At 40.0% G+C, this 25,228-nt stretch overlaps 4 protein-coding genes across 7 annotated transcripts; 1 reads left to right on the forward strand and 3 right to left on the reverse strand.

The window, feature by feature from the left end:
• The first annotated feature begins 74 nt into the window (after window positions 1-74).
• LOC132797270 (serine hydroxymethyltransferase) lies at window positions 75-3,865 on the forward strand. Of its 2 annotated transcripts, none has more exons than XM_060808907.1 (3): window positions 75-433; window positions 1,869-2,068; window positions 2,437-3,865. In XM_060808907.1, exons 1-3 carry the CDS (start codon window positions 209-211, stop codon window positions 3,641-3,643), a joined length of 1,632 nt encoding a protein of 543 aa, XP_060664890.1. In that variant the 5' UTR covers window positions 75-208; the 3' UTR covers window positions 3,644-3,865. The 2 variants fall into 2 exon arrangements, with proteins under 2 accessions (XP_060664890.1, XP_060664891.1); XM_060808908.1 differs by lacking the exon at window positions 75-433 and adding an exon at window positions 1,088-1,111.
• LOC132797268 (UPF0746 protein DDB_G0281095) lies at window positions 3,542-11,482 on the reverse strand. 2 transcript variants are annotated; one of them, XM_060808905.1, is made up of 5 exons: window positions 10,491-11,482; window positions 9,708-10,425; window positions 8,339-8,575; window positions 8,134-8,280; window positions 3,542-5,078 (listed from the first exon to the last, which is right to left on the reverse strand). In XM_060808905.1, exons 1-5 carry the CDS (start codon window positions 10,758-10,760, stop codon window positions 4,798-4,800), a joined length of 1,653 nt encoding a protein of 550 aa, XP_060664888.1. In that variant the 5' UTR covers window positions 10,761-11,482; the 3' UTR covers window positions 3,542-4,797. The 2 variants fall into 2 exon arrangements, with proteins under 2 accessions (XP_060664888.1, XP_060664889.1); XM_060808906.1 differs by lacking the exon at window positions 3,542-5,078 and adding an exon at window positions 5,730-7,381 and having other exon boundaries at window positions 10,491-11,479.
• A 361-nt stretch (window positions 11,483-11,843) lies between these two features.
• On the reverse strand, window positions 11,844-14,314 carry LOC132797256 (putative fatty acyl-CoA reductase CG5065). The gene is made up of 8 exons (XM_060808886.1): window positions 14,195-14,314; window positions 13,850-14,135; window positions 13,534-13,770; window positions 13,361-13,470; window positions 12,569-12,939; window positions 12,444-12,514; window positions 12,251-12,376; window positions 11,844-12,184 (listed from the first exon to the last, which is right to left on the reverse strand). The coding sequence occupies exons 1-8, from the start codon at window positions 14,247-14,249 to the stop codon at window positions 11,956-11,958; spliced, it is 1,485 nt and encodes a 494-aa protein (XP_060664869.1). The 5' UTR covers window positions 14,250-14,314; the 3' UTR covers window positions 11,844-11,955.
• Window positions 14,315-16,180: 1,866 nt separating this feature from the next.
• LOC132797257 (actin-5C) lies at window positions 16,181-19,765 on the reverse strand. Of its 2 annotated transcripts, none has more exons than XM_060808888.1 (2): window positions 19,602-19,765; window positions 16,181-17,854 (listed from the first exon to the last, which is right to left on the reverse strand). In XM_060808888.1, exon 2 carries the CDS (start codon window positions 17,844-17,846, stop codon window positions 16,716-16,718), a length of 1,131 nt encoding a protein of 376 aa, XP_060664871.1. In that variant the 5' UTR covers window positions 17,847-17,854; window positions 19,602-19,765; the 3' UTR covers window positions 16,181-16,715. The 2 variants fall into 2 exon arrangements, with proteins under 2 accessions (XP_060664871.1, XP_060664870.1); XM_060808887.1 differs by lacking the exon at window positions 19,602-19,765 and adding an exon at window positions 18,207-18,366.
• Between the last annotated feature and the right edge of the window lie 5,463 nt (window positions 19,766-25,228).

Raw genomic sequence — 25,228 nt, forward strand, 5'->3', positions numbered from 1 at the left:
GGCAAGTAAACAACATTTTGTGCGATTACCACACACGGTCGGTTTGCTTATCAAAGAAAATGCAGGTCAGAGGGTATCTGTGCGTCAATGTGTTGAGAAGTTTGGCGGGCCACACCGAGTCTTTGCTGCTAGTACAGATCCAAACGCCAGAGACGCGGCATAATTGAATATCTCTGCGTAGAATTTTAACAACACCACACTCACGATTATGATGAATCCACGATCTGTCGGGGTTATAGTGCGCCTCCCACATAGGTTGCAGTTGCAGCGGTGTGCGAATGCATTGAACAGTCACAGTCATAACAGGCACAACAGCTGTTTGGCGTACAAACAACGGCGACAGCCGATCAGCAACTTCGCCGTAACGACAAAGTTTTCGCCGTCAGTGCTTGCGGCAACCGGTGCGATCAGACACAGTTCAGACTCACGCGTGGTAAGTGCGTATTAAGAAAACAATCTAGTTTTGTTTTTTTCCTTGTTTGTTATAATTTATACAAATCGTAATCACTTTATTGACTGCATTATCGTGTGCGCAAGTGCTTGTTTTTTTAAGTGAAAAAATGTGCAAGTTTTCTCAGATTTCCTTTGTCTCTCTCGCTCTCTCTGGCTGTGCCGGCAACACGTTTTAGTTTGTTGTTGTTGCTGTTTCGCTTCGCTAGCAACGCGTGGCTTTTAAGCTGACCTTGAAAGAACGCCTAAACCGAGTCACCCTGTGCTTCGTGCGCAGCTCATTTAAATAGTTAATTTTTGGCCCACACACGAGATTCCTGATCTCCCATTTAAAACTGATTCGCAAGTTGCAAATTTTGCACCTGATAATAGCTGGAAACGCCCCAAACAATTATTATTATTAGCTTATACATATACATATGTATGCATTTCGGCTTGTTTATTTCTTTTTGCTGCCTCGCGCATCTGGCAATGATTGAAAAGTCAAATTACGTGAAGGTTTTTTTTTTGCTGCTATGTAGTGTAATTGAGCTGCTGATTTTTGCTTATAAGAAACAAAAAATATTCTCAACTCAGCACTAAATCAAACAATTGTCAATTGTAAAGATCGATTCTACGAAAAAAAGTATAATTCTGCAATTGTGAAGAAATACTTATTGAGGTAAATACAACTAATTGCTATTCAACTTTTATCGCGTTGAAGTGGCTTTAACCTAATTGAGGTTATGTTAAACTGTGGCTTCTTCGAGTAGCTTCTTTCTAGATTACGACGACCTTGCGTCTGATCTGCTGATCAGTTGGGGGGCTCAACACAACCGAGTCTGAGAGTCTTATCTTATTGAACTTTCGACACCAAGGCTGGGTGATTACAATATGTACGCAAATAGATGCACTCCCTATCACGGGGGGGGGTCTCGTTATCTCCTGTTACTGTAATATGCAGTGGACAACAACTGACATATGACACTGCATAGATACATACATATAGTAGCATATAGTATAGACGCAATGGTCGAGCCTTGCACATGCCAGTCGAGATTGTTTTGTGTAGTAATCTTATCGGAATATAGATTTCGTTCCATTAATTATATTTTTATATTGGATCACCGCTCAATTGCCAAGCGACGAATCGCTTTCCGGTTCTCGTTCCCGATCCTCTCTCCGATTGCCGATTACCGTCTTATCACTGTACAATTTTTCCTATACAATGTTTTTTTGAACCCATTGAACCCAATTGGTTGGTTAGTTCGAAAATATGCAAACAACCTCAGCACAAAAGATCCACATAAATAGCTTGCATGCATCAGTGCATTAACGATCGTTGCCCCGAACGCAACAGCAAAACTCCTACTTTTGTTGATTAAATTCCAAATTTGATAATATTTTATTACGTAATTTATACACACACAATCACATAGAAAATGGCTGACCAGAAAATGCTGCAGAAATCTTTGGAGGAGAGCGATCCCGAGCTCGCCGATATCATCAAGAAGGAGAAGCAGCGTCAGATTGAGGGGCTCGAGATGATTGCCAGCGAGAACTTTACCTCATTGGCGGTCCTGGAGAGCTTGGGCTCGTGTCTGACCAACAAATACTCCGAAGGCTATCCAGGCAAACGGTAAGTTGGGAAAACTGTAAGCTTTTCGTTAATGTGCTTTTGAAATATGTGCAAGAGACGAGTGAAAATGTATAATAATTTGAATGAAAAATAATAGTAGTTTAAGCTAAGTAAATCGTTTAAGATCGCTTGCATTTTTTTTGTAATGTGAGTAAATATTAAGCATTAAAGTGCTGGCAACATAAAAATGAGCTGTCAGCTTAAATGTGCTTTTACATGATTGCTGCACTGATCATGTTCTGAAAAACTTTCAATAATTGTCTCTACTTACCCTATAAAAAGACGCTTTCAACTTCCAACTTCCATTGTGAAGCTTTAATGCGCTTTCCAAATGAGCTTTTGAATAATGAACTTTTTCTTGTCCGCAGTTACTACGGTGGCAACGAGTACATCGATCAGATTGAGCGCCTGGCCCAGAACCGTGGCCTGGAACTCTTCAATCTGGACAAGAGCGAATGGGGCGTCAATGTGCAGCCCTACTCCGGTTCCCCCGCCAATCTGGCCGCTTACACCGGCGTCCTGCGTCCCCACGATCGTATTATGGGCTTGGATCTGCCCGATGGCGGCCATTTGACGCACGGCTTCTTCACGCCCACCAAGAAGATCTCGGCCACATCGATATTCTTCGAGAGCATGCCCTACAAGGTGGATCCCGTGACCGGCATCATTGACTACGACAAGTTGGCCGAGGCAGCCAAGACTTTCCGCCCTCAGATCATCATTGCCGGCATCTCGTGCTATTCGCGTTTGCTGGATTATGCGCGATTCCGTCAGATCTGCAACGATGTTGGCGCCTATCTGATGGCCGACATGGCGCATGTGGCCGGTCTGGTGGCTGCCGAGCAGATACCCTCACCGTTTGAGTATGCCGACATTGTGACAACGACCACACACAAAACGCTGCGTGGTCCACGCGCCGGTGTCATCTTCTTCCGCAAAGGTGTGCGCTCCACACGCGCCAATGGTGAGCAGGTGCTCTACGATCTGGAGGAGCGCATCAATCAGGCCGTCTTCCCATCGCTGCAGGGTGGACCCCATAACAATGCCATTGCCGGCATTGCCACCACCTTCAAACAGGCCAAATCACCTGAATTCAAGTCCTATCAGGCGCAGGTGATCAAGAATGCCAAGACCCTGTGTCAGGGTCTCATTGATTTGGGCTACAAGGTTGCCACCGGTGGCACCGACGTCCATTTGGTGCTGGTCGATGTGCGCAGCGTGGGACTGACGGGCGCCAAGGCCGAACTCATACTCGAGGAGGTGGGCATTGCCTGTAACAAGAACACGGTGCCCGGCGACAAGTCTGCAATGAATCCATCGGGCATTCGTCTAGGCACCCCGGCGTTGACCACGCGCGGCCTTGTCGAATCCGACATTGAGCAGGTGGTCAAGTTCATCGATTCAGCCCTGAGCATTGCCAAGGAGGCAGCTGGTGCCGCCTGCGGACCCAAGTTGGCCGATTTCGTGCAGACGCTCAAGGAGAACGAGGAGATCAAGCAGAAGGTTGAGGATCTGCACAAATGTGTCATCCAGTTCAGCAGCCAGTTCTCGCTGCCCGGCCAGAAGATCCTGTAAAACTTCCGCCCTCTGAAGACCCTTTTTTATTATTTACTCGAAATTTGTTTCCAAATTCTCAGTAGATTTGCGAGTTTCCTCCAAAAGTACGCGTAACAAAAATTCCACGAGCGATATTCGCAAATCATCTAAATTCATTTATGTACACACAACACCCAAACACTATTATTTAGTTATATTATTAAATGAAAGTTGCTGCTTCAACTTTTCACATAAAATATATTTACACTTTGTTTTGTTTTCAATTCTTGCCGCTGGTCCACTTTATTTAGGTACAACCGTAACTAACACTAAATATGTACAATATATGCTTTTAATTAATGCTATTACAAAATATATACCATAATTTTTTAAGAAACGAAATCTTTTTTGATCATTGTGAATAAAATGTGACACAATCTCTTAAACCTGTTTAAACTCTTTTGATTTGAAACTCTTATTAAATTTGCAGAGATTTCTTTTTACTGTACATAGTACACATATTTCTGGATCGTTATTATAAACTATTTCATATCATGGCTAAATTTCGTTGGAATTCATTGACAACGTGGCTATCTTTTGATGTGTTCTGCAAATAGTTTTCCTATTATATATTATTATTATAAATCTATGCATTACAAATCTCCACTAAAAACGGAAAAATCGCACAATGTTTATCAAGTATTTAAGTAAATATTCGAGCACATTAAAATATACACTAGATTTATGTAAAAAGAGGAAGTGAACAGAACAGATAATCTCAAATAGAAACATGTAAATTATACAAAAATAAAAAGTACATAAATACAATGTGAGCAAAGATGCCATAAAATGAACATGAAAATAATCTATAAAAATAACTAATTTATAAATTTACAATTGGGAATATAAAAATGTGAACAAAGCTGTCATAAATAATCTATGTAAATTACACATTTAGTATAAAACAAATTTAAAATTGAGAATATAAAAATGTGTATAATGAATAAGAACATAAGCTATACAAATTACAAATTTATAAATTTAAAATTGAGAGCAAAGCTGAACATGAAAACAATCTACGAAAATTACAAATTTTAGTACAAAACAAATTTTAAATATGAGCAAAGAAAACAAAAAAAAAAACAAAGAACAGAAAAGGAAATCGTAATGATCTAAGTCTCAGAATCTCTTCCTCAATTCAACGGATGATCGACAAACTCAATTTTGGTCAACTCTTTGCTGAGTCGCGCATCGCGATGGAAGCGTGAATTGTGCGTGGACAGCGACCACTTGGTCTTGAAGTTCTTCATGCAGATGAAGCACTCGTACTCCTTGCTCTGGATCTCCGAGTGCCTGGAGGCAATGTGGCGTCTCAAAGCGTTCATCGATTGCAATCGTCGCTTGCAGAAGGTGCAGATCAATGGCATCGCCACAGCGGCAGCATCTTCAGCATTCGGAAGAGTCGAGGCGGCAGCTAAAAGAGAAGAGAATAGTTGAATAAATTATCATTTTAGATTAAGTAGAATAAGTCCTAATAAAAAAAAAAACAGTCTTCAATTAAGCTGGAAATACGTTTAGTTCTTGGCTTTTATTATGTGTACTTGATTTTCGACTTTCGTTTTTCGAATATTTATTTTTGCAGTTGTTTCAAAACATTATCTTTCCACCTTCTTTTTTTGTATTTTTGTTTTTGTTTTTTTTTTATAATTATAATTCTATATACATGCATATTTGGTTCTCTGTTCTCTGTTACACATTACACAAATATATCTATATATGTATATATAATTTATCTAAGACGCGGGGAGGACACCAAAAAAATCTGTTACTTACAAAAAAAATCCATGAAATACTTCGGATCAGACCGAAGAGCAAATTGTTCAGTTGTCTGCACTTTTGTATTTGTATATAGAGTTATATAATATGGTACTATATTATGTTTGTTTCTCATTCATTTTATTATTTTTGTTTTGTTTTGTTGGTTTCTTGGTTTGTCTGTCGTTTTGCTGATCTTGACATCAAAAATTGTTATAATCGATACGATATATGTAAATATATATATGTCTATATATCATTTTCCTTCATATACATATATATGTATTTTATAATACGTATGAGTTGTTCATTTAAGAATTAGCCTTCCAATTAACTAAGTATATATAATCTATATATATATTATCTTTAGTATGTGTGTGTTTCTGGGGGAGGGAGTTGTGTTTTTTTTTCCTTTTTAGCTGGGAATTTTCACAATGATAAATATGCTTAAAACATAATTGTTTAAATTAAATACGTCAGTTGAATTGACTTACATTTAAGGTATAATATATATTTAGTACTAGCTAAATTTTAGGGCGTGTGTTGGGAGCTTGTTTCCATCTCTCTTTTTATAAAGTAATCGATAATATACAGAAAAATTTAAGCAAAAAAACCTAATTCATTTTGTACAAGTTGTGTGTGTGTTTGGGATGTGTGTGTGTTGAGCAAAATACATAATTACAAACACAAGTTATTCATATTCAATTGTAAAATTCTGTTTCAACTTTTTTTTCTATGTACAATTCGTGTGATGTACGGAAAGGGAGACGCACTTTTTCTAACTAATCAAAAAAATCAAAATACAACAGAAAAAAAATTACACATTTATCAATTAAAAAACAATATATTGTACTCGCTAGATATATGTTACTCTCTATCTCTCTTTCTCTCTTCAACTGCATTTTGCAAGTAATTTCAATAGATATATTTAGTCTATATATTTAGGTATATATAGATGACATGGTTTGGTCAACAGCAAGGGATTAGATCCACCAGTTCCACAAACTGTTTGACTTCAATGACTGACAATGATTTTTTGTTTTTACTTTTTCGTTTTGAATTTTGAAATTTTCATTACAAATTTGTTAGGCCAAATGGAATATTTATACTTCACACACAGAAAAACTGTTTAAGGATATTGACAGCAAAAGACTTTCATAGATGTTGTTCATGGAAACTGTTTAAGAATGTTGACAGCAGAAAAAAACTTTTATAGATGCTGTTCATGGGAACTTAATTAAGTTACAAAGTGTCCAACAAATTTTCAGGGACTGCTTTGCACACTTTGGGAGGTGGATATAATTCTTTATAAAGTCTGACAAAAGTCTTGAGACTCCACTAAGGAATTATTCAAAGCAGTCTCATTTCTTTATGCCAACAAAATCCTTTCGTTCTCTGCTAGTTCTACAGACAAACAGTTTACACAATGAGCTAACCTACAAATACATATATATACTATATATTCTTGACTTTTTAGCTGACTGATGACTGACTGCTTCAATGTTGATCTGTATGTGTGCGAAGTGTGTGTCGTAAATTTCCTTTGCCATAATTTTTTCGTGTGTGCATTTTGTTAATCTTTTGGACGTTATGTTGCTCCCTCTCTTTCTCTACATCTCTCTTTTTCTCTCGCTTTGTTAGTGCTGTCTCTCTCTCTCCATTCACTTGAATTGGGGATTCAATTGACACCGTGCTGCTGCTGCTGCGTTGTTTGCTGCTGCTGCTGATGCTGCTGCACCTCAAAGATTGTCCATCAGTTCTCCGATTTGATGGCGACCTTCTGCTCATGTGAGATGCGTATGTGCTCCCTCAGACTGTATTTGTTCTTGAAATTCTTATTGCAGAGCTCACACTTGCGCGGCGGTTGGGGCGTGTGTTGGGTGCGAATATGTCTCCAAAGATTCACCGTGGTAATAACCATTTTGCAAAACTGACATTCTGTCCATTTATTATTGGGTGAATCTAAAAATATACAGAAAAATAGGACAAATTATACAATCATAATTTTCGCAATTCTCGAATTTTGTCCCATTTCTGTTTTCAATTCACTCTCTCACTCACTCATCTCTTTGTGGGCAGGATTACGTTATAGAGACGTTATTATCTTTATTTACTATACTAGAAATTGTAACAAACACTTTGGAGACATATTCGACGCCAAGAACAACAACAACAACGCAAAAATAAACATAAATCATAATAATCATGAAGAAATCATATATAATCTAAGCACAATTATAATAAAAACCAAGAAAATCAAATTCTATCATTTGTGTTAATTACAACAAAAACTACTTTAAGAATTTGACAAATTTCTTAGAAAGAAAAAAGCGAGTCTACAAAATAAGCTGAATATGAATTTCAAATATCGTACATAAATTATATTGCATTAATTTGTTAGTATAGATTAAGAACTATTAAGTTTAAGGAGAACTTTACTATCGCTATGCTATGTTTCATTGTGGTAATGGTTAAATAATCGAATCTATAATTAAAGAATTTAAGCCTTTCATATATTAAAATGAAACGAAGTTTTACCAAGATATTACAAAATCATATACGATTAAAATATAGTTAAATTGACTTCTTTAGCTATTCTTAAAATTCAATTGAAACATGCTCCAAACATTTGATCGTAATTTTGCATCTAATACGCATCCTTGCCAAGAGGTTCAGAAAAGGACAGCAAAGTTTAGGTTGAAGCAAACACTCACCGTTGGTGCCGCTGGCTTTGGTATCGGTTTTCACTGGCGTTACGGAAACTGTTGTCGCCCCACCCGCCGTCGCACCGCCGGCATCCTCGAGCACAGCCTGTGCGGTGGTTGTGGTTGTGGCACCGCTCGCTGTGCCCAGCAAACGTGCTAAATGGAATATACTTATTAAATTTGTTTTTCAAGGTGGATAACACAAAGGACTTACTCATTTCGATGGCAATTTCAGCATTATCGGGATCAGCTTGATATTTCTCTTCGATTTCAGACTCAGTTAGGATCTCGTATTCGGATGAGTATTGAGCCACAGTCTGTGCGGCTCCGGTGGTCGCATCCTGTGACGTTTGTGGTGTGGCGCCGTCCGACAGCCGATCGTCCACCTCACTGACTATATAATCGGGTATATCCATTTTGACGGCCCCTCGCAGAAAGGTCATATCAGCAGCTGTAAAGTCAGGAATTTAATATTGGGTTTACTAAACAGTTTCGATTACGCGAATCCCGTGCAACCCGGTTCACAGATGGTACAATATGCACGGGTTAATTAACAAAAAAAAGGACACCAAACTGGTCCAATATATGAACAACCATATAAATAAGATTAATATTCAAATGAAGTATTACGAACCGGTTCAAAGGAACACATAATTTATATAGGAAACTAAATGATTTGACTTAAATACCGCATAGTAGTTTAGTTTGCAGTTTAAAGACTCCGAGCCGGTTCGGAAGTTATATAAATATCCCAAGTGCAAACTTAGCTACTGCGATATTGTACAGATGGTACAATATGGACAGCTTGATTAACAAAAACAACAACAAGCAAATAAGGAGAATTATTTTCCAATTCAAGTACTTTGAAGCGGTACAAAAGATTATTGAATTTGAATAGAAAACTTAAAGATATAACTAGAGTATGCTAAGCAAAGTTGAACTATCCTTTAGTAGTTTGGTTTGCAGTTTAGATACCGCGAACCCGTTTGCAAGCAATATAAAAATGCCATGTGCAAAGTTAGCTATTGCGAACTACAATGTCACTGAAGTATGGTGGGTATTGCTAATTAACAATAAAAGAACAGCAAACATCAAACTATATGAACAAGCATATTAATAGGATTAATTTGCAATTCATGTATAGCGAACCGGTTCAAAGGAACACAGAATTTATATAGGAAACTAAATGATTTGACTTAAGTACCGCATAGTAGTTTAGTTTGCAGTTTAAAGACTCCGAGCTGGTTCGGAAGTGATGGTACAATATGAACAGTTAACTAGACAAAGTCACAGAAGTAAACCGGTAAGTAAGTAAGCAATTAATAATAAAATCATAGCAAACTGATACACTATATGAACCAGCATATAAAGAGGATCAATTCAAATTCTGCGAACCGGTCCAAAAGTTTACGAAATTTTAAATAGGAAACTTAATGATGTGACTGAAGTACGCTAAGCAAAGATGGACTGCTATATAGTTTAGTTTGCGGTTTAAGAACTGCGAACCGGTTCACAAAAAGCGCGGTTCACTAGGATTGGAGTGTGGCCAGCGAGGAGCGGTTCGCTAGAGCTGCAGCACTTACTTTTCACAATGGTCTGCTCGTCCTTGACGGCATAATCGACCGTTTCGGTGGTGTAGATGTTGTCATCGTCATCCGAGAACGTAATCTTGCGCTTCTTCACGCTATTTGCCGTTGGCAGCGATACCGTATTAGTGATGGTCAGATGTTGCGTCTGCGCTGCCACCTGCTGTTGTTGTTGCTGCTGCTGCTGTTGTTGCTGCTGCTGTTGTTGTTGCTGCTGCTGCTGTTGTTGTTGTTGCTGCTGCTGTTGCTGTGGCGGTGCCGCCTGAACTTGAATGTGTTGTATCTGCGTGCTTTGTACATGATGATGTTGTTGTTGCTGCTGTTGTTGTTGTTGCTGCTGCTGCTGTTGTTGGCTTTGCTGCACTTGCTGCAACTGCGCTACCGCCGCAGCGGCAGCAACTTGTGTTTGAACTTGCGTTGCCGTTGCCTGCAACAGCGTGGCCGTTGGTATTTCGATGGTTTGAGTTGCATTCTGCGCCTGGGCAACACTTGCCACAGCCACCTGCTGCTGCTGCTGCTGTTGTTGTTGCTGCTGTTGCTCGTTGACGGCACGTATTGTGCTGGGTATCGTCTTGATGAGCTTGTGTTCGCTAATCAGCGGCGCCACCGGCAGCTGCGGCTTTTCCTTCTCCTCAGCCGTGAGTCCTTGAACCGCCAGCAATTCAGCTGTTTGTAGAAACGATTGCAGCGCCTCTTGTTGCACATTTACCTCGCCCTAAGAATATATATAATATGTTAATATATAGGTCAGATATTTGGATGCTTTAAACAACAACATACCTGGTACATAAACTCCACTATAGAATTGAGATCTTCGAATTTGATAAACTTAAATATAATGACAGGATGTGGATGCGGATTCTCTTTGAAGATCTCCTTGAAGTACGACGAACATGACGACAACACCACCTTGTGTGCCTTGATTTTGCGCCCGTCGACACACAAGCTGACATCGACAAAGTCATCGTTGAGCCTGTGGTTGTCCAGCGAATACGTCAAATGCCGCAAATAGTTGTTCCAGCGCAATGAATACTGCTGTGTAGTGGCCATCTCTCTCTCTTCCTCCCTCGCACTTCTCCTGCGCTCGCGCTATCTCTCTCGCACGCAACTCTTTCGCCGCCGACGCCGTTGTCGATTTTGGTCTTAATCCAATTAACAGCACAATGCTGCTGCTGCTTTTTGGTGGACAGCCAGCCAGCGGCCACCCGCCGTCGTTGCCCGCCCCCTCCGCACTATACACACTGTAGAGATAACACTACCGACAACAACAAGAACCACACGATGTTCTCGACGAAGACGAAGAAGAAGAAGCAGCTTAACTGCAGTCCCAATTTTATGTTAGCTGCCAAATCTCGCGCTTGCAAATTTTCATACAATTAGTGTTTATATTATTGTTGTATATGTTGTCGCAGCATACGCATTTTGCATCCACAATCGCACTTATTATAATTAATTTAATTTCCGACTTGTTTGTGTTTATTTTGTTGTACTTCTGTTTTGTTTTGTATTTTCCAGTTGTGTGTGTTGGTTGAGTATTCTACACGCAAAAAATGTTATAAGCGAAAAAGGTAACGACGCTGCTTGTAGCACTCGCACTTTTATTCACCTATTTAATTCCAGTTAGCAACGCTTAGCTTCTTTCTAACACTTGCGCAATTTCAATTAGGCTGCACACACATTTTTTATTTATTTATTATCGTTTTGTAGGTATTCATTTTCAATCTATCTTCATTTTTCACGCAAAATTAGTCGCTTTTTACAACGTGACCGCAAGCTGCATTGCGCAAATATACTATTTTATGTCCCCGAAATATACCACTTTGCAATAACTGCACACGCTGGTAACACTTCATATTGGTATATTAATATTTTATACCACAACGAGCGCCCTCTTTTGAATAGCTTTTGGTTGCGCTTAATAACATTGAAACTAGAGAGCTTTTGTAACGCTTTTTTATATGACTCCTTTTAATATACCGAAGAGCAACAATAATGTAAAATGTTTTGGTATTTTAATATCGTCTCGTTGTATTATCGATAACACACATCAAACAAAGTTCACGCAATCAACTGCCAACCGCTAGGGGGCGCCCACAGCGCCGCGGCAATAAAAATTCGAATTTGAATAAAAAAAAACAATGTGTACTTTTATTTAACCATAGCCGTAAATTAAAATTGATTTAAAATAATGATACAAAAAAAATATACAAAAAAAAAACGATACAAGTGCAGGAATGACGAGAGTCTATGCAATAAAAGTGCGCATAACAAATCTGTAAATAAGACGCAACAAGAAGCCATAGACAACGATGCGACACAGCCAATCTAGCACATAGAAGATCTTAATGCGCAACTTGGCACCGCTGGAGCTGTCCGGACTCTCGTTCAGCAGGAACTCCTTGGCGCCCCGAATGCCATTCTGGAAGAACTCCACATAGTTGATGTTCGAGTTTTGTAAGAATCCAAAGACGGCACTAGACACAACAAACAAAAAACAAAATTAAATCTTTGATATTTAAGATTGTTAAGTTTCAACTTACACTTCATTGGGTGGCACCATTTCGTGGAGAGCGCGGAAATTCTCGTTCTGAAAATGCCATTCGGTGACGGCAAAAACTTGCAGGGCTTGGAATGCGGCAAAGATGCGACGCTGTAGCTTCAAGAGGCTGGAAAATTGAGTGTGATTGTTTTTGTGAGGTTAAAAACGAATACTTCGCAGGGCTGCAAACTTACAAGGGCTTCTCATTACTCAGACGCAACAGAGAGTCCACCACAATGGCCATCATTATGTGCATCGTTATAAACTGCAACAAATTGAAATCAATATTAAATTCCCAAATCGATTCACGTTAATTTACCCGCACAAAGTGCAACACGGGGCAGAGAGTAATGCTGCCACCTGGCAACCAAAGTGTCTTCTCAAACGGATTCTGTCGTATGTACCGCTTGCCAATCTCAATCACCTGGCCCATGGTGATGGGCGAGATGTTTGCCGTTGCACAGTTGATCACATCGATGGGCTGCTCCTTCACGGGCGGCGCTTGCAAATACTTGTAGGCGGCAATGATAAGACCTCGGACCACGACATCGGCGGGCACAAAGTCGGCCACAATGTAGGGATCACAGTTCTGAGAGCGCAGAATGCCAACGCCACAAGCCACCAGCATTCCGGTTGGTCCATTGAAATTATCCGCCCATCCTGGCACCGGTTCCTCCAACGTTGAGATCACTATCAAATGGATAAATAGAAAATCATTCATAATTAACATTTATGTTAAACGAAAGTTGTATTCCCTTGATGCTAAAGACGGTACCAGCTGATTTTCGGGAGGCTGTGTTTATATTTCTGGTTTGTTTAAGCTTTTGCTGCTCCTCTATATGCCATAATAAACTTTATAAACGAAAAACTTGAACAGCAAGTTGATTTTGTTGCCCGGTACCAGCAGAAAGTTGTGTATGAATGTTTGTTATATCGAATAACCAATCTAAATCGTATAACTTCATATATTTTGTCGAGTCGGTACCAGCACGAGGTCGATGACTTTACCGCTACATATCATTAATTGCTAGTCTCGATAATACAATCGTTGTTAGGGGCCATAAGTTGACCCGATTTTAATGATATATGACATTATGCACTTTTTACATACCGATGGAAGGTCGAAAGATGGAAATTGGCAGCTGATCTTTGTAATCGTTGGCCACATGCTCGGCCAAACTCTTGGTGAAAGTGTACGTGTTGGGCTGAAAGTTGCTATACCTAAAGGATATTGAAATATATAGTAAATATGCGATATATAAAATATTGTAAACTGTCACGCACTTGAGATTGTAGATATTAAGAGTTTCGGCATCGAAATTCTCGGCCAATTGAATGGTGGTACGCCAATCGGCATATGGCGGATATATGCGTTCCTCTACCTCCAATTCGGTGGGATTCGAATACGTTGTCGACACGTGAATGAACGCCTTTAGTTTCTTCCACTGCAATGCCACCTTAATGAGCTCATGCGTGCCACGTGTATTGATCAAAATTGCCTCACGCAATGGATCATCAAAGCTGTTTACCAATACAAACAGAGAGAAACACATGGTAAGGTCGAGAAGGTCACTAAGGGAACGCACGTGTCGCCACCTACCGCACAGAGGCTGCCGAGTGATAGACAATGGTGACATCGCGCAAACGTTCGAGATCCGCTTGACTGATGCCCAAGCCCAATTCGGTGCAATCGCCGCCAATCGCTTCGACTTTGGCCAGTGCTTGGGGCTGTTCGCGACGCAAACGATCGTAGAGACTGGTCTTGAGAAGGTCTTCCAGGCGATTCTCGATGGCAACACCCTTCTTGGGGCGCAGTAGCACATAGATTTTGCCCAGATCGGGACACGACCGCAACAACTTCTCGATGAGCGCCTTGCCGACGAAACCTTCCCAACGGAACACGCATTAAATAAAAGATATATTTTCTATTGGATACTTAGGCTACCTGTGCCGCCAGTAACGAAGATTACTTGATCCTTGAATGCCTCGGCTATCGACATGTTTGATACGTGCGACTCGCTGTCCAATTGCTGTCTGAGCACTGTTGCAACAATTTGCTTTGGAGGAACTCTTTTGATCAAGGGCCAGACATATGATAATGCTCAAATCAAATACAGACGTCGTTGACCAGTCGGATTAGAGATCATTTCACTGAATATTCAACAATAGCGACACTCGCAAAATGCAAGAAAGTAGGCTACTTTATATACACTTGTATCATGCGCAATACAATACGTTGAATAAATCCTAAAATTAAAAGAATACAACGAAGAACAGTGGATATACGTTGGTATGAATGACTGGCGCCATCTTACGTGTGTTGCTCGCAATACTTAAGTTATTCAGGACTTGGAACGGTGGCGCCATCTTGCGCCTGTTGCCGGCACAAAACTTGTGGCACCCAGTAGGGTATATGCCAATTGTAGGGCATTTGCCCGTCGTATATACTCTGAAATATCTAATTATAACACACGCTTGCATATGGTAACAAAGTTGAGGATTGATTCTTCACCTTCAAATCGAGTGTACAAAAGTTGATTTGAAAAGCAACATAAAACAGATCGTTTTAGTTGACAGATACCCTGTAATCCCTTGACCTATGTAAACTGACTGTAATTGCCATAGAGTTTTTATTAACTATGTTAATGCTGAACTTTAGAGGGTATCCTACAGTCGATCACACATGCAGAACTTAACAAATAAACAGGATATGCAAATATTTATGCTCGACAGGGGCATGGCCCCAAACTATTGAGCTGTACTCTGAAGCAACAGCAACATTGTTAGAAAATTTGAAGTGTGCAGTTTTCTAGAAGTTTCCAAGATACATGCACTTAAATACTTAAAGCCAATATACCCTATTTTCGAAATGAATGCAGCTTAATTTACCGTTAAACTGCAGCTAAGCGATGAGAAAGTTTGAAAAGCATCTTCCGAAAATGTCGAAGATGACACCCAGCAGCAAGCAGACAATCTTTCAAATATCAAAAATGTTGAATCTGGCACAATGGTAATTTATAATCCACATTTCACAAAAAATAGAAGAACAAAAACTATGTTAACAATTTGTGGTAGCGTTAGAACGGCACTTTAATCGCAGCGATGGGTCGTCGTCTGGTCATTTGCTTTTTATGAATGGAATGGTCCACATATTCTAAGTTTAAGGTCGTTAGCATGTATACACAAGTATGTGTATGTGTGTGTGCGTGTTTTATGCCGGCAACTGCATTACACACGCACACACAACCACCGAGGAATAGACAGAGAGCAAAAGAGTGCCACCAAATACATGTAGAGCGAGCTTCAAAATGCCGTGTTTGACAACAGTTTGCTAGAAAGAGACGCAAGGCGAGGCAATGAAAGCTCGCATTGAGTTCGCTGACCTCCTCTGACACAGCAGCATCAATTCGAGATTTTGTATTTTTTTGTGTTCATCTTTCTCTGTTGTTGTCCAGCTAAAAGTAATATACAATGTAATGTTTTAGGTTTTCTTTCTTTCTTGCATTTCACATTTTAATTAACATTTGACGGCGTATACGAATACGCATGCAATTAGAAGTGTGTACAAATACAAAAATAAAATAAAAATAAAAGAATTAAGTTCGAATACAAAATTGCAACTTAAAAGGTACAAAACGAAATCCCAAGAGCGAGCACTGAAGAGTCTGCCGTTGTTGTTTTTGTCGTTGTTGCTCACCACACTCCCTTGCTCTCTTTAACGCGCGCATGTATGTTATTGGGTGTGTGTGTGTATGTGGCGTGTGTTATTGCATTCGCCGGCCGGCAAAAATGCAGCAAAGTTAGAAGCGAGCGAAAATACAGTTAGGGCAAAGGCAAAAAAAAAGAGAGCTGGATGGGTGGTGGTCAGAGCATAGCAGCGTTATCAGTGAAGCGATAGTCAGAGCGAGAGAGGAATAGAAAACAGAGTTGGTTAAGTTTGTTTTTTTTTCATCATATTTTTGTTTCATTTTGTTGTTTATAATTACATCATAATTAAAAAATAATACATAAGGTTGCGTTTGAAATTTTACAAAACTTAGTGTTGTTGTTGTTTTGCAATTTGATGGTGTTGTCTTTTCTTTGCTTTTTTGGGGAATATTTTTTGGATGTCTTTTTTTTGTTGTTGTCATGCCCGGGAGTGTTTGCATGGATGTGTTTGTGTGTGTGTGAGTGTTGTGTTCGTGTGGAATGGCGGCAGAGAGATTGAGAATATATATATATAGATGTACGTTCTTCTAGTTGTTGGTTTCAATTTAGTTGTTATATTAAAAGGTATTTAAAAAAAAAAAACCAAAAAATATGCATTTTATATCATATATCTCGTGGTGAAATAAATTAAATTAATGCTAGAACACAACATGACATTGATGATGTGATAACATTGCGCAGCTCTTCTGGTTGATGTTGTTTTTGTTGCCACTCCACTTCTCCTCTTGCTCCCGTTTTGGCCACCAACTGTTGCCCGCTTAGAAGCACTTGCGGTGGACAATGGATGGGCCAGACTCATCGTATTCCTGCTTGGAGATCCACATCTGCTGGAAGGTGGACAGGGAAGCCAAGATGGAACCACCGATCCATACAGAGTATTTACGCTCTGGTGGGGCAATGATCTTGATCTTCATGGTCGATGGAGCCAAGGCGGTGATCTCCTTCTGCATGCGATCGGCAATACCAGGGTACATGGTGGTGCCACCGGACAGCACTGTGTTGGCATACAGATCCTTACGGATGTCCACGTCGCACTTCATGATCGAGTTGTAGGTGGTCTCGTGGATGCCGCACGCTTCCATACCCAAGAATGAGGGCTGGAACAGGGCCTCTGGGCAACGGAAACGCTCATTGCCAATGGTGATGACCTGACCATCGGGCAATTCGTAGGATTTCTCCAGGGATGAGCTGGATGCAGCTGTGGCCATCTCCTGCTCGAAGTCCAGAGCGACATAGCACAACTTCTCCTTGATGTCACGCACGATTTCACGCTCGGCGGTGGTGGTGAACGAGTAGCCACGCTCAGTCAGGATCTTCATGAGGTAATCGGTGAGATCACGACCGGCCAAATCCAGACGCAGAATGGCATGGGGCAGTGCATAACCCTCATAGATGGGCACAGTGTGGGAGACACCATCACCAGAGTCCAACACAATACCGGTGGTACGACCGGAGGCGTACAGCGAGAGCACAGCCTGGATGGCCACATACATGGCGGGTGTGTTGAAAGTTTCAAACATGATCTGTGTCATCTTCTCGCGATTGGCCTTGGGGTTCAAGGGGGCCTCGGTGAGCAGGACGGGGTGCTCCTCGGGTGCCACACGCAACTCATTGTAGAAGGTGTGATGCCAGATCTTCTCCATATCATCCCAGTTGGTCACGATACCGTGCTCAATGGGGTACTTCAGGGTGAGGATACCACGTTTGCTTTGTGCCTCATCACCGACATACGAGTCCTTTTGGCCCATGCCGACCATCACGCCCTGATGACGTGGACGGCCCACAATCGATGGGAAGACGGCGCGGGGCGCATCATCGCCAGCGAAGCCAGCCTTGCACATGCCGGAGCCATTGTCGACAACCAATGCAGCAACTTCTTCGTCACACATTTTGTAAGCTGCAAAAAGTAACAGAAAAAAGTCGAAATTAACAAAATGGCCACCACAAGCAAAGAGCAGAACTTTTCTCTCTCTCTTTCTTTTCTTTTTCTCTTTTTCAGGGGCAACACCCTGTGCACAAAAAAAAGCTCAAGAGCGCACTAAAGAGTGCGGCTAAAGGAGGGCGCCACTCTCCTTGTTCTTGTTTCACTGCATATGTGTGTGTGTATACGTGTGTAATCGCCTCAAAATGGCGGCCGGCCACTTGCACGAAAAAATCGAAAAAAAAAAATTCACTACTTAAGCCGGCTCCTATTTGTAAGTTGTTTCTCGTTTTATTTGTTCTTATTGCTTTTGTATTACTGTTTTTACCTTTTGGTTTTGTTTAAACAAACGACGTTTAGGAAAAACTCAATTTATTGTTTTTCAAGTTGAAAAACTGAAACCACACACTTGGTTTTTTGCTGTTTAAGGAAGGCGACGAGAGCGACTCTAAATGCAACCGCACCGATTGACTGCCGAAAGAGGAATGAACAAACTGGTGAGCAAACGAACGAATGCCAGTTAACAGCCATTTCAGGCAGCGACGTCGCTGCCGTTAATCGTCGTCGTCGCTCGTCGTCATCGTCTTCGTTTGTGTGAGCGCAGCTGCTGCTGTTATGCCGGCTCGCTCGCACACAGCGTGCGGTGGCGCATGCGTGCGACAGAGAGCGCATGCATATACAGCAGTATACTCGGCTCCTCGGCTTTGGGTAGCCAACTTTTGTGACCATATATGGTCATGTTTCGAAGCGAATTGTTGTTGACAGAGAGATAGAAATGTCGCCGCTTTCGCTCTCTCACGCGTTTCGCGTTGTCGCGCTGCTGCTGACGACGTCGACGACGACGGTGACTATGTGTCGAAGGTTTTCTCCATTTTTGCGCGGCTCATTAAAAAACCGGCATTTTTGCATTCAAATAACTGCAATGACGTGATTCTTTGACTATTTCTGGCCCAAAGTGTGTGGTTTTGTCTACGTCACTTGACGCTGTGGGCAGACGAAGCGAGTGCGAGCGAGAAGGAGTGATGGATGCCATAAATATCAACACACACACATGTACACATGTGTCTTGTATGCGTCGAATTTGGGAATTTGGCAGTTACTTTTTGTTTTTTTTTTAAATTTGCTCGCTATGAAAGTTAATTGAAGCGTGGGAAAAATAGAAAGTGTTTTGCGAATTGAATTGCAAATACAAAATGGCCACGTTCAGCCCTGCTACTTCTTAATTGTGGGCACGCCCCAGCATAAGATCCTCTTACACACACACATGCACATGCAAATATGCCTATTTGAGAGTGTGTGTGTGTGTTTGCCTTGAATTCGCCTTTTCTAAGCTTACGAAATGAGCCGTTATATCTTATCGATCCGAGCGATAAGATAAATGTTGAGTGCGACTTTTTAACACTTTGGCGTCGTCAGCATGTGACTTAGTATTTTTGATAGTTTGATTACGAATCCATTTCGTATATATGTAATTATATATATGTATTGTATATACATAAATATTTTTTTTTGTTTATCAAGAATGACTTTTGCTCCATTCTTTATCACACATTCCACACAGCACTTGCATTGAAAAAAAATTGTTGAAAAAAAATTTATGCTATATTTCTTCACGACTTCTTGAGCGATTTTTGTTTTTGCGATGACTTTGATGTTTTTTGTTGTATTTTTGTATTTATATTTTTTTTTTGTTTATGGTTGCCTTGAATACAATAATACTTACATTTGGTCTGTTTGTTTTAAAATTAAATAAATATAAATTAAGTCTTTGCGGTTTTGTGTCTTTTGTTTAGACGAAGTTTGCTTGGTGTTTTTTTTAGCGGTGTTTTGTTTGTGTCGCAATGGAATGGAATATATCCACACAGCACAAGAACTCAAACTGTAATGACATGAAAACTGGTCGCAGTTTGCCGTTTTATAAAGCCCGTGTCCGTCCCAAAACCCAACTCGGCAACTCGAACACAAAACCCGGCACCCGTAAGTTAGCTAGGCGCCTTATCAGCAACACACAGACACGCACATACATACATTTCTCCAAGCAAGCAGCGAGCGTTTTACCATATATGGTATGAATTGAATTTTTACCCCGTTGCCGTTTCACTGTGTGTATCTGTGTGAGCTCTGCGCGCTCTGTCTGCCTGTAAGTATACGTATGTGTGTGAGTGTGTTGAGTGTAGAGTATTTTGCAGCATAATCCCCTGATACGGGTGTGACTGTTTTTATTTTTTCTTTTTCTTTTGAGGTTGCGTCACTTTACCACGATAACTAAGTGCGATATTCTAATAGTTAATGAATAGTTAACATTGTTTACATATATGAATCATACGCTCCGTAATAAAGAATTTATAGAATTTAAAATAAATTCGAAATATACATATGTTTTTATTGTGACAAATATGCAAAATTGTTGTAGTTGTTTTTGTATATAAAATTCTCAGCTGTACTAATAATATACGTACATAGTTGAGGAAAATATATAAAAAAAAATCCAAAAGTAAATAATTGTCTAATGTTATTTTGATTTTCATATTATTTTTTTTATCAATTTTTCCTCAATTAAAAAATAAGGCCATTTGTCCAATGCCACAATCGCCGATAAGCTAATGCTTGTGTATGGATTTCTTCCAATAAGAATTATTAAATAAATAACTGAAAGTACAATTAACAGAAATGTGTTTTATTTAAAACACATAAAAAACACAAAAAAACATTTAAATTCGCAATAAGTTAAAACTAAGCCATTCAAACAAGAGTCAATTTAAAATAATTATTTTAAGATACTCAATAATGTGATGAAATGTAAACAAAAAATGCTAAATCAATGTACAATGATAACGAATTCACTAATTAAATACGCTATTCACTGTGACACACAAAAAAGTGGAAAATAGTAAAGAGTATTCAGAAGCCGTTATCGGTTTTGAATTTAAAGCTCGGTTTGCAGCAATAACGGCGCCAGACCAAACAGCTGCCAGAGTTGATGCGTCAACGACGCGTTTGCGCAAAAGAGATAGCGGCATCAGCATTCACACACACACACTCTCACACAAAGAGACTCGCATTCGCACACACACAAATACATGCCCAAAATTGCGCTCATTCACTTGCTGCGCTCTGCAAAATGCTGACTCAACTCAACTTGGGGTTTGTTTTTATTTGGTTCTCCAAAAACATATTTTTAAATTTCTGATACAGCCGGTAATGGTTAAATATTGATATAAACTTATAAATTACTTATTGTACATATAAGAGCACATAATTTGTTATTGAACAATTTTTAGTCATATCGCAGATGTTTATTTTAGTTAAAAACAGTCCTTGACAATGCAGATCTGGAGCCGCTCTCTTGAAAAGTGAAAGAGAGCAATGTGAGCAAGTGAATAAGAGGTTGGCAGCTTCGGAGAGGGGAAAGTTGCATTAAGCATACATACAAATACAAATGTAAAACAATGAGTATGTGCGGCTGTGTAGATTTGTTAGTGAGTGTGTGTGCAGATTGCTCATAGATGGCAAATGAACGCATTCCACAGGCAATCGTGATTTTGAAGTTTTGCCGCTTGACTAATCATTGTTTCAATTGAATTGCCTATTTTGACGCGCCGAAATCGAGCAATATCAAAAGCTGACACACACACTCACACAGCTACAAATACGTAGAATGCATGTGAAGCACGCATACAACTATAGTGCTAAGCATCAACAGTGTGCGTGTTGATGATACAAAAAGGCAGAGCAAGTAAGAGTAGGAGCGAGAACGAGAGAGGCTTACGCAGGCGTGCGCTTTCGCAGCAGCAGCAGCATAAACACACACACACAGCACAAGCACACAGACAGTAGAGACTATCAGAAATATACTTGGCCAGTGTCCAAAGGAGTGGCAAAGTGACGTTGCTTTACTGATAGACCCTCTCCCCCTTTCCCATCATACACACATTGGATCGCCTTGCATTTATATGTACATATACATACATATGTACATCATATGTACATACGAATGTATGTATGTATGTAGACAAGAAGAAATCGAATTGGGCTTGATTGTTTGCAACTGTTGTTCATCGGAATTGTTGAATGCAGACGCTCAATTTGAAATGGGAGCTGGGATCTGTTTTGTTGCTTCAATGCTTCATTTTTTTCTTCAAAGAAAATCCAATAACATGAAACCGAAACAATTCTCATGGTGTTTGTTTAACTGCCATTCGCAAACGTCAGCAACAATTCGCATTCCATTCTGTTCACTCTTCTTGCTTCTTCTTCCTCTTTTGCTAAAATAGACATTATCATTGTAGTCGTAACAAGCATGTGTGTGTGGAGAATTTCTTTGCCTGAAATGTTCGATCCGTTTTCATGGGTGTGTGTGTGTGCGTTTATCTTTAGGCGAGCTGGTAACACCGTTTTTGTTTTGCTTCGTTTTTGCAGAACTTGTTGATTAATTTGTTTACTCGTTTTACTGTTTTAACGATGTTAATTAAGATCGCAACAATTATCAGATAACTGTCATAAAAGCTAGTGTGGCACGCCTTTGCCGAAATTCGTGGCGTATGTAGATAGATCGATAAAAGCGTTACACGCACATAACTACATGCAGTGTGTGTACATATTTACATACATACATAGATACATGTACATGTATACATACATACATTAATACATACAGATGCGCTGCGACCTTGCCAGGAGTTTACTACAAAGAGGGGGAGGGGCAAGAGACGTGCACACACAACTGCTTTTATTGAAACTAGAAATAATTAAATTGCCAAAAACGGCATATTGACGTAGCTGATGACTTTGAAACCGCTATGCGAGCAACAACAATAGCAATCAACAACAACAACAACAACAACAACAGAAATACAGTCAAAGCGACTACAAGAGCCATGATCAACGACCTTTCTCCAAAAGTTCGTAGCTCGTCACGTTTTCTACACACTCTCAAACACACACACGCATTCAAGTAAGCGAAGCAAGCGATGTTGGAGACCAAGACGAAAGTGGAGACGTAGACATTTACTTACTATACAAGCAGTGCCACTTGCTCAACAACAACAATAAATACCCGGCATGCATGCCTGCCTGTATGTGAGCGTGCGTGCGTGTGTGTTTGTGTGTACGCATACACACGTAAAGAGAACTTTGTAACCATAAAGAGAGCTGCGACTTAAGCTGCGAGTCGTAGCCAAAGCCACAGTCAAAGCCATTGTCAAGGTCATTGAATGAGAAAATTTTTACAATTTTTTCGCAATTAATTGGGCATTTTTATTTGCGCTTTTGGCATTTACATACATATGCACATATGTATGTACATATTTATACACTCCATTGCATCTCACTCTCCCCCCTCCCCATTCATTCACCCAATTTGCACTTGCAGTCAGTCGCTTTGCCACATTTAGTCACTTTAGCGAAAAAGTTGTACATTTTCACTACAACTTTTTGAATCGCATCGGATATATCGGGTATCAGGTACAACATCATTCAATAAGCAACCAGTTTTTGGCCATGGCTGATAGTTCAACATTAAAATCTCATTAATTGTTTTTACCTAATTAGCCAGTGATCACCTCAATGGAACTAGCTGTGTAGTTCATTTGAACTTGTGCAAGTAAAGTGCAGTAATGAAATGCCTCAAATTCCAGCACGATAATAAATTCCAAAATGTTGTTAATTGATCGTCTAATTATCGCTGCATTATTATTTACTTAAATACATGCAGTTAGCGATGAGCTTCGCGGCGATTGATCGAAATCCCTATAAATTGCACTTGCCAAAAAATAAACACCCAATCAATATGTTCGCTAATTAGAGAATTTACTTGGAACTAGTTCTTCACATATGCCAACTTCAATTGGTGTCTCATCTCTAATTGAGCAGCTCTAACAGGCTTTCGATTGCATTGCGTGAGGCGACGCTGCTGATGATGAGGCGATGAAGAAGAAGTAAGCAGTAGCAGCTAGTGGAGAATTTAAAGCAGCTTTGGAAAAAGTGAAAAATGAATTATATATTGTTGCGAGGCGCCATTTTTCACAATTTCACTTTAATGCCAACGTACGCCTATATTTGTGCGTGCCTCGTGCATTTGTCTCCTCCCTCCCCACTATCTATGTATGTATGTACATATGTATGCTGCCATTTATCGTCTGGCTCAACTTACTGCGTGTCCATCCATTTTATTTTCAGTGGGTGCGCATTTCACACAACATGAAAAATGGTGCACAGCACAAAATATGTAATTAGCCAAAACCGAACTTTCGTGGCCAGCAACAGCAGCTGAAGCAACGACGCATCAAAGCATCAAATGTTTCGACAGTGGTTGTGGTTAAAGGAGCAAAGAGCAGGGAGAAGGAGTAAGTGTGAGTGCGAGTGAGAGAGCGAGCGAGCCAAAGTGATAACCCAATAGACAAATTGTTGCGCTGTTTTACGGATTGCAAAGGATGTCGAAACAATTTGACTGCATTTGATTACTACTTAACGATTGTCTAACTAATAATAACGCTATTTATTACAATGGCCATTAACAATTAATTGCATGGTGATTTGATGCCAGACAAAATCCAAAATCATGTTGTGGATTGTGGGCTGTGTGCGGCGTAAGTTTGCAGTGTCATTTCTTTTGCTAACCGCAGCCGAAGGTGTTACAACAATTGTACGTGTGTCTGTGTGAGTAGACAGTCTGGAGGTATTTATTTTTTTTTTCTGCTACTTGTGTATATTTATTTTAATTTTTAAAGTTGTTTTTGTGCTTGGTTTAATGCGGCGTCAGCGACGTCGTCGGCGTCGGCGAGACTCTGACGGCGTCTGGCTGGGCTGGTTTACTGCTGCTTCTTCTTCTCACTCTCCTTCTCCTTTTTTTCTTATTCGTCGTCGTTTTCGTCGTCATCTCTCGCATTGTTGCTGAGCAACGTGTCTGTGTTTGTGTGTGTGTGTGTGTGTTTGATTAGCTTGAAGCTCTGTGTGGTGTTAAATCTTGTTTGGCGAAATGTTTGCTAGACAACAATATATTAATAGAATAAATAATGTACGCCGGCTGGCAAATAAAGTTTATCACAATAACTCGATAACTTTCCAATACATAAATAATCGATTATTGCAATAAATTACATTATAAGCCGAATTTAGTAGCTGATATCATAATAACTTGATAAGTTTTCCATATCTGTGTGTGTTCTAACGAGTTGTTGAATTGATAAATAGAATAGACAACACACACATACACATACATATATTCATTAGTTTACTGCGACGTTAGTGTTGCATTTATATGGCTAAAGCAACATATTTGCATGGTGAAGTAACTGTGACACAACAATTTCAACTACAAACACAGTAAACGCCCGATAAATGGTCCAATAG

This window comes from Drosophila nasuta, chromosome X (assembly GCF_023558535.2).
Source record: "Drosophila nasuta strain 15112-1781.00 chromosome X, ASM2355853v1, whole genome shotgun sequence".
Taxonomy (NCBI): Eukaryota; Metazoa; Arthropoda; class Insecta; order Diptera; family Drosophilidae; genus Drosophila; species Drosophila nasuta.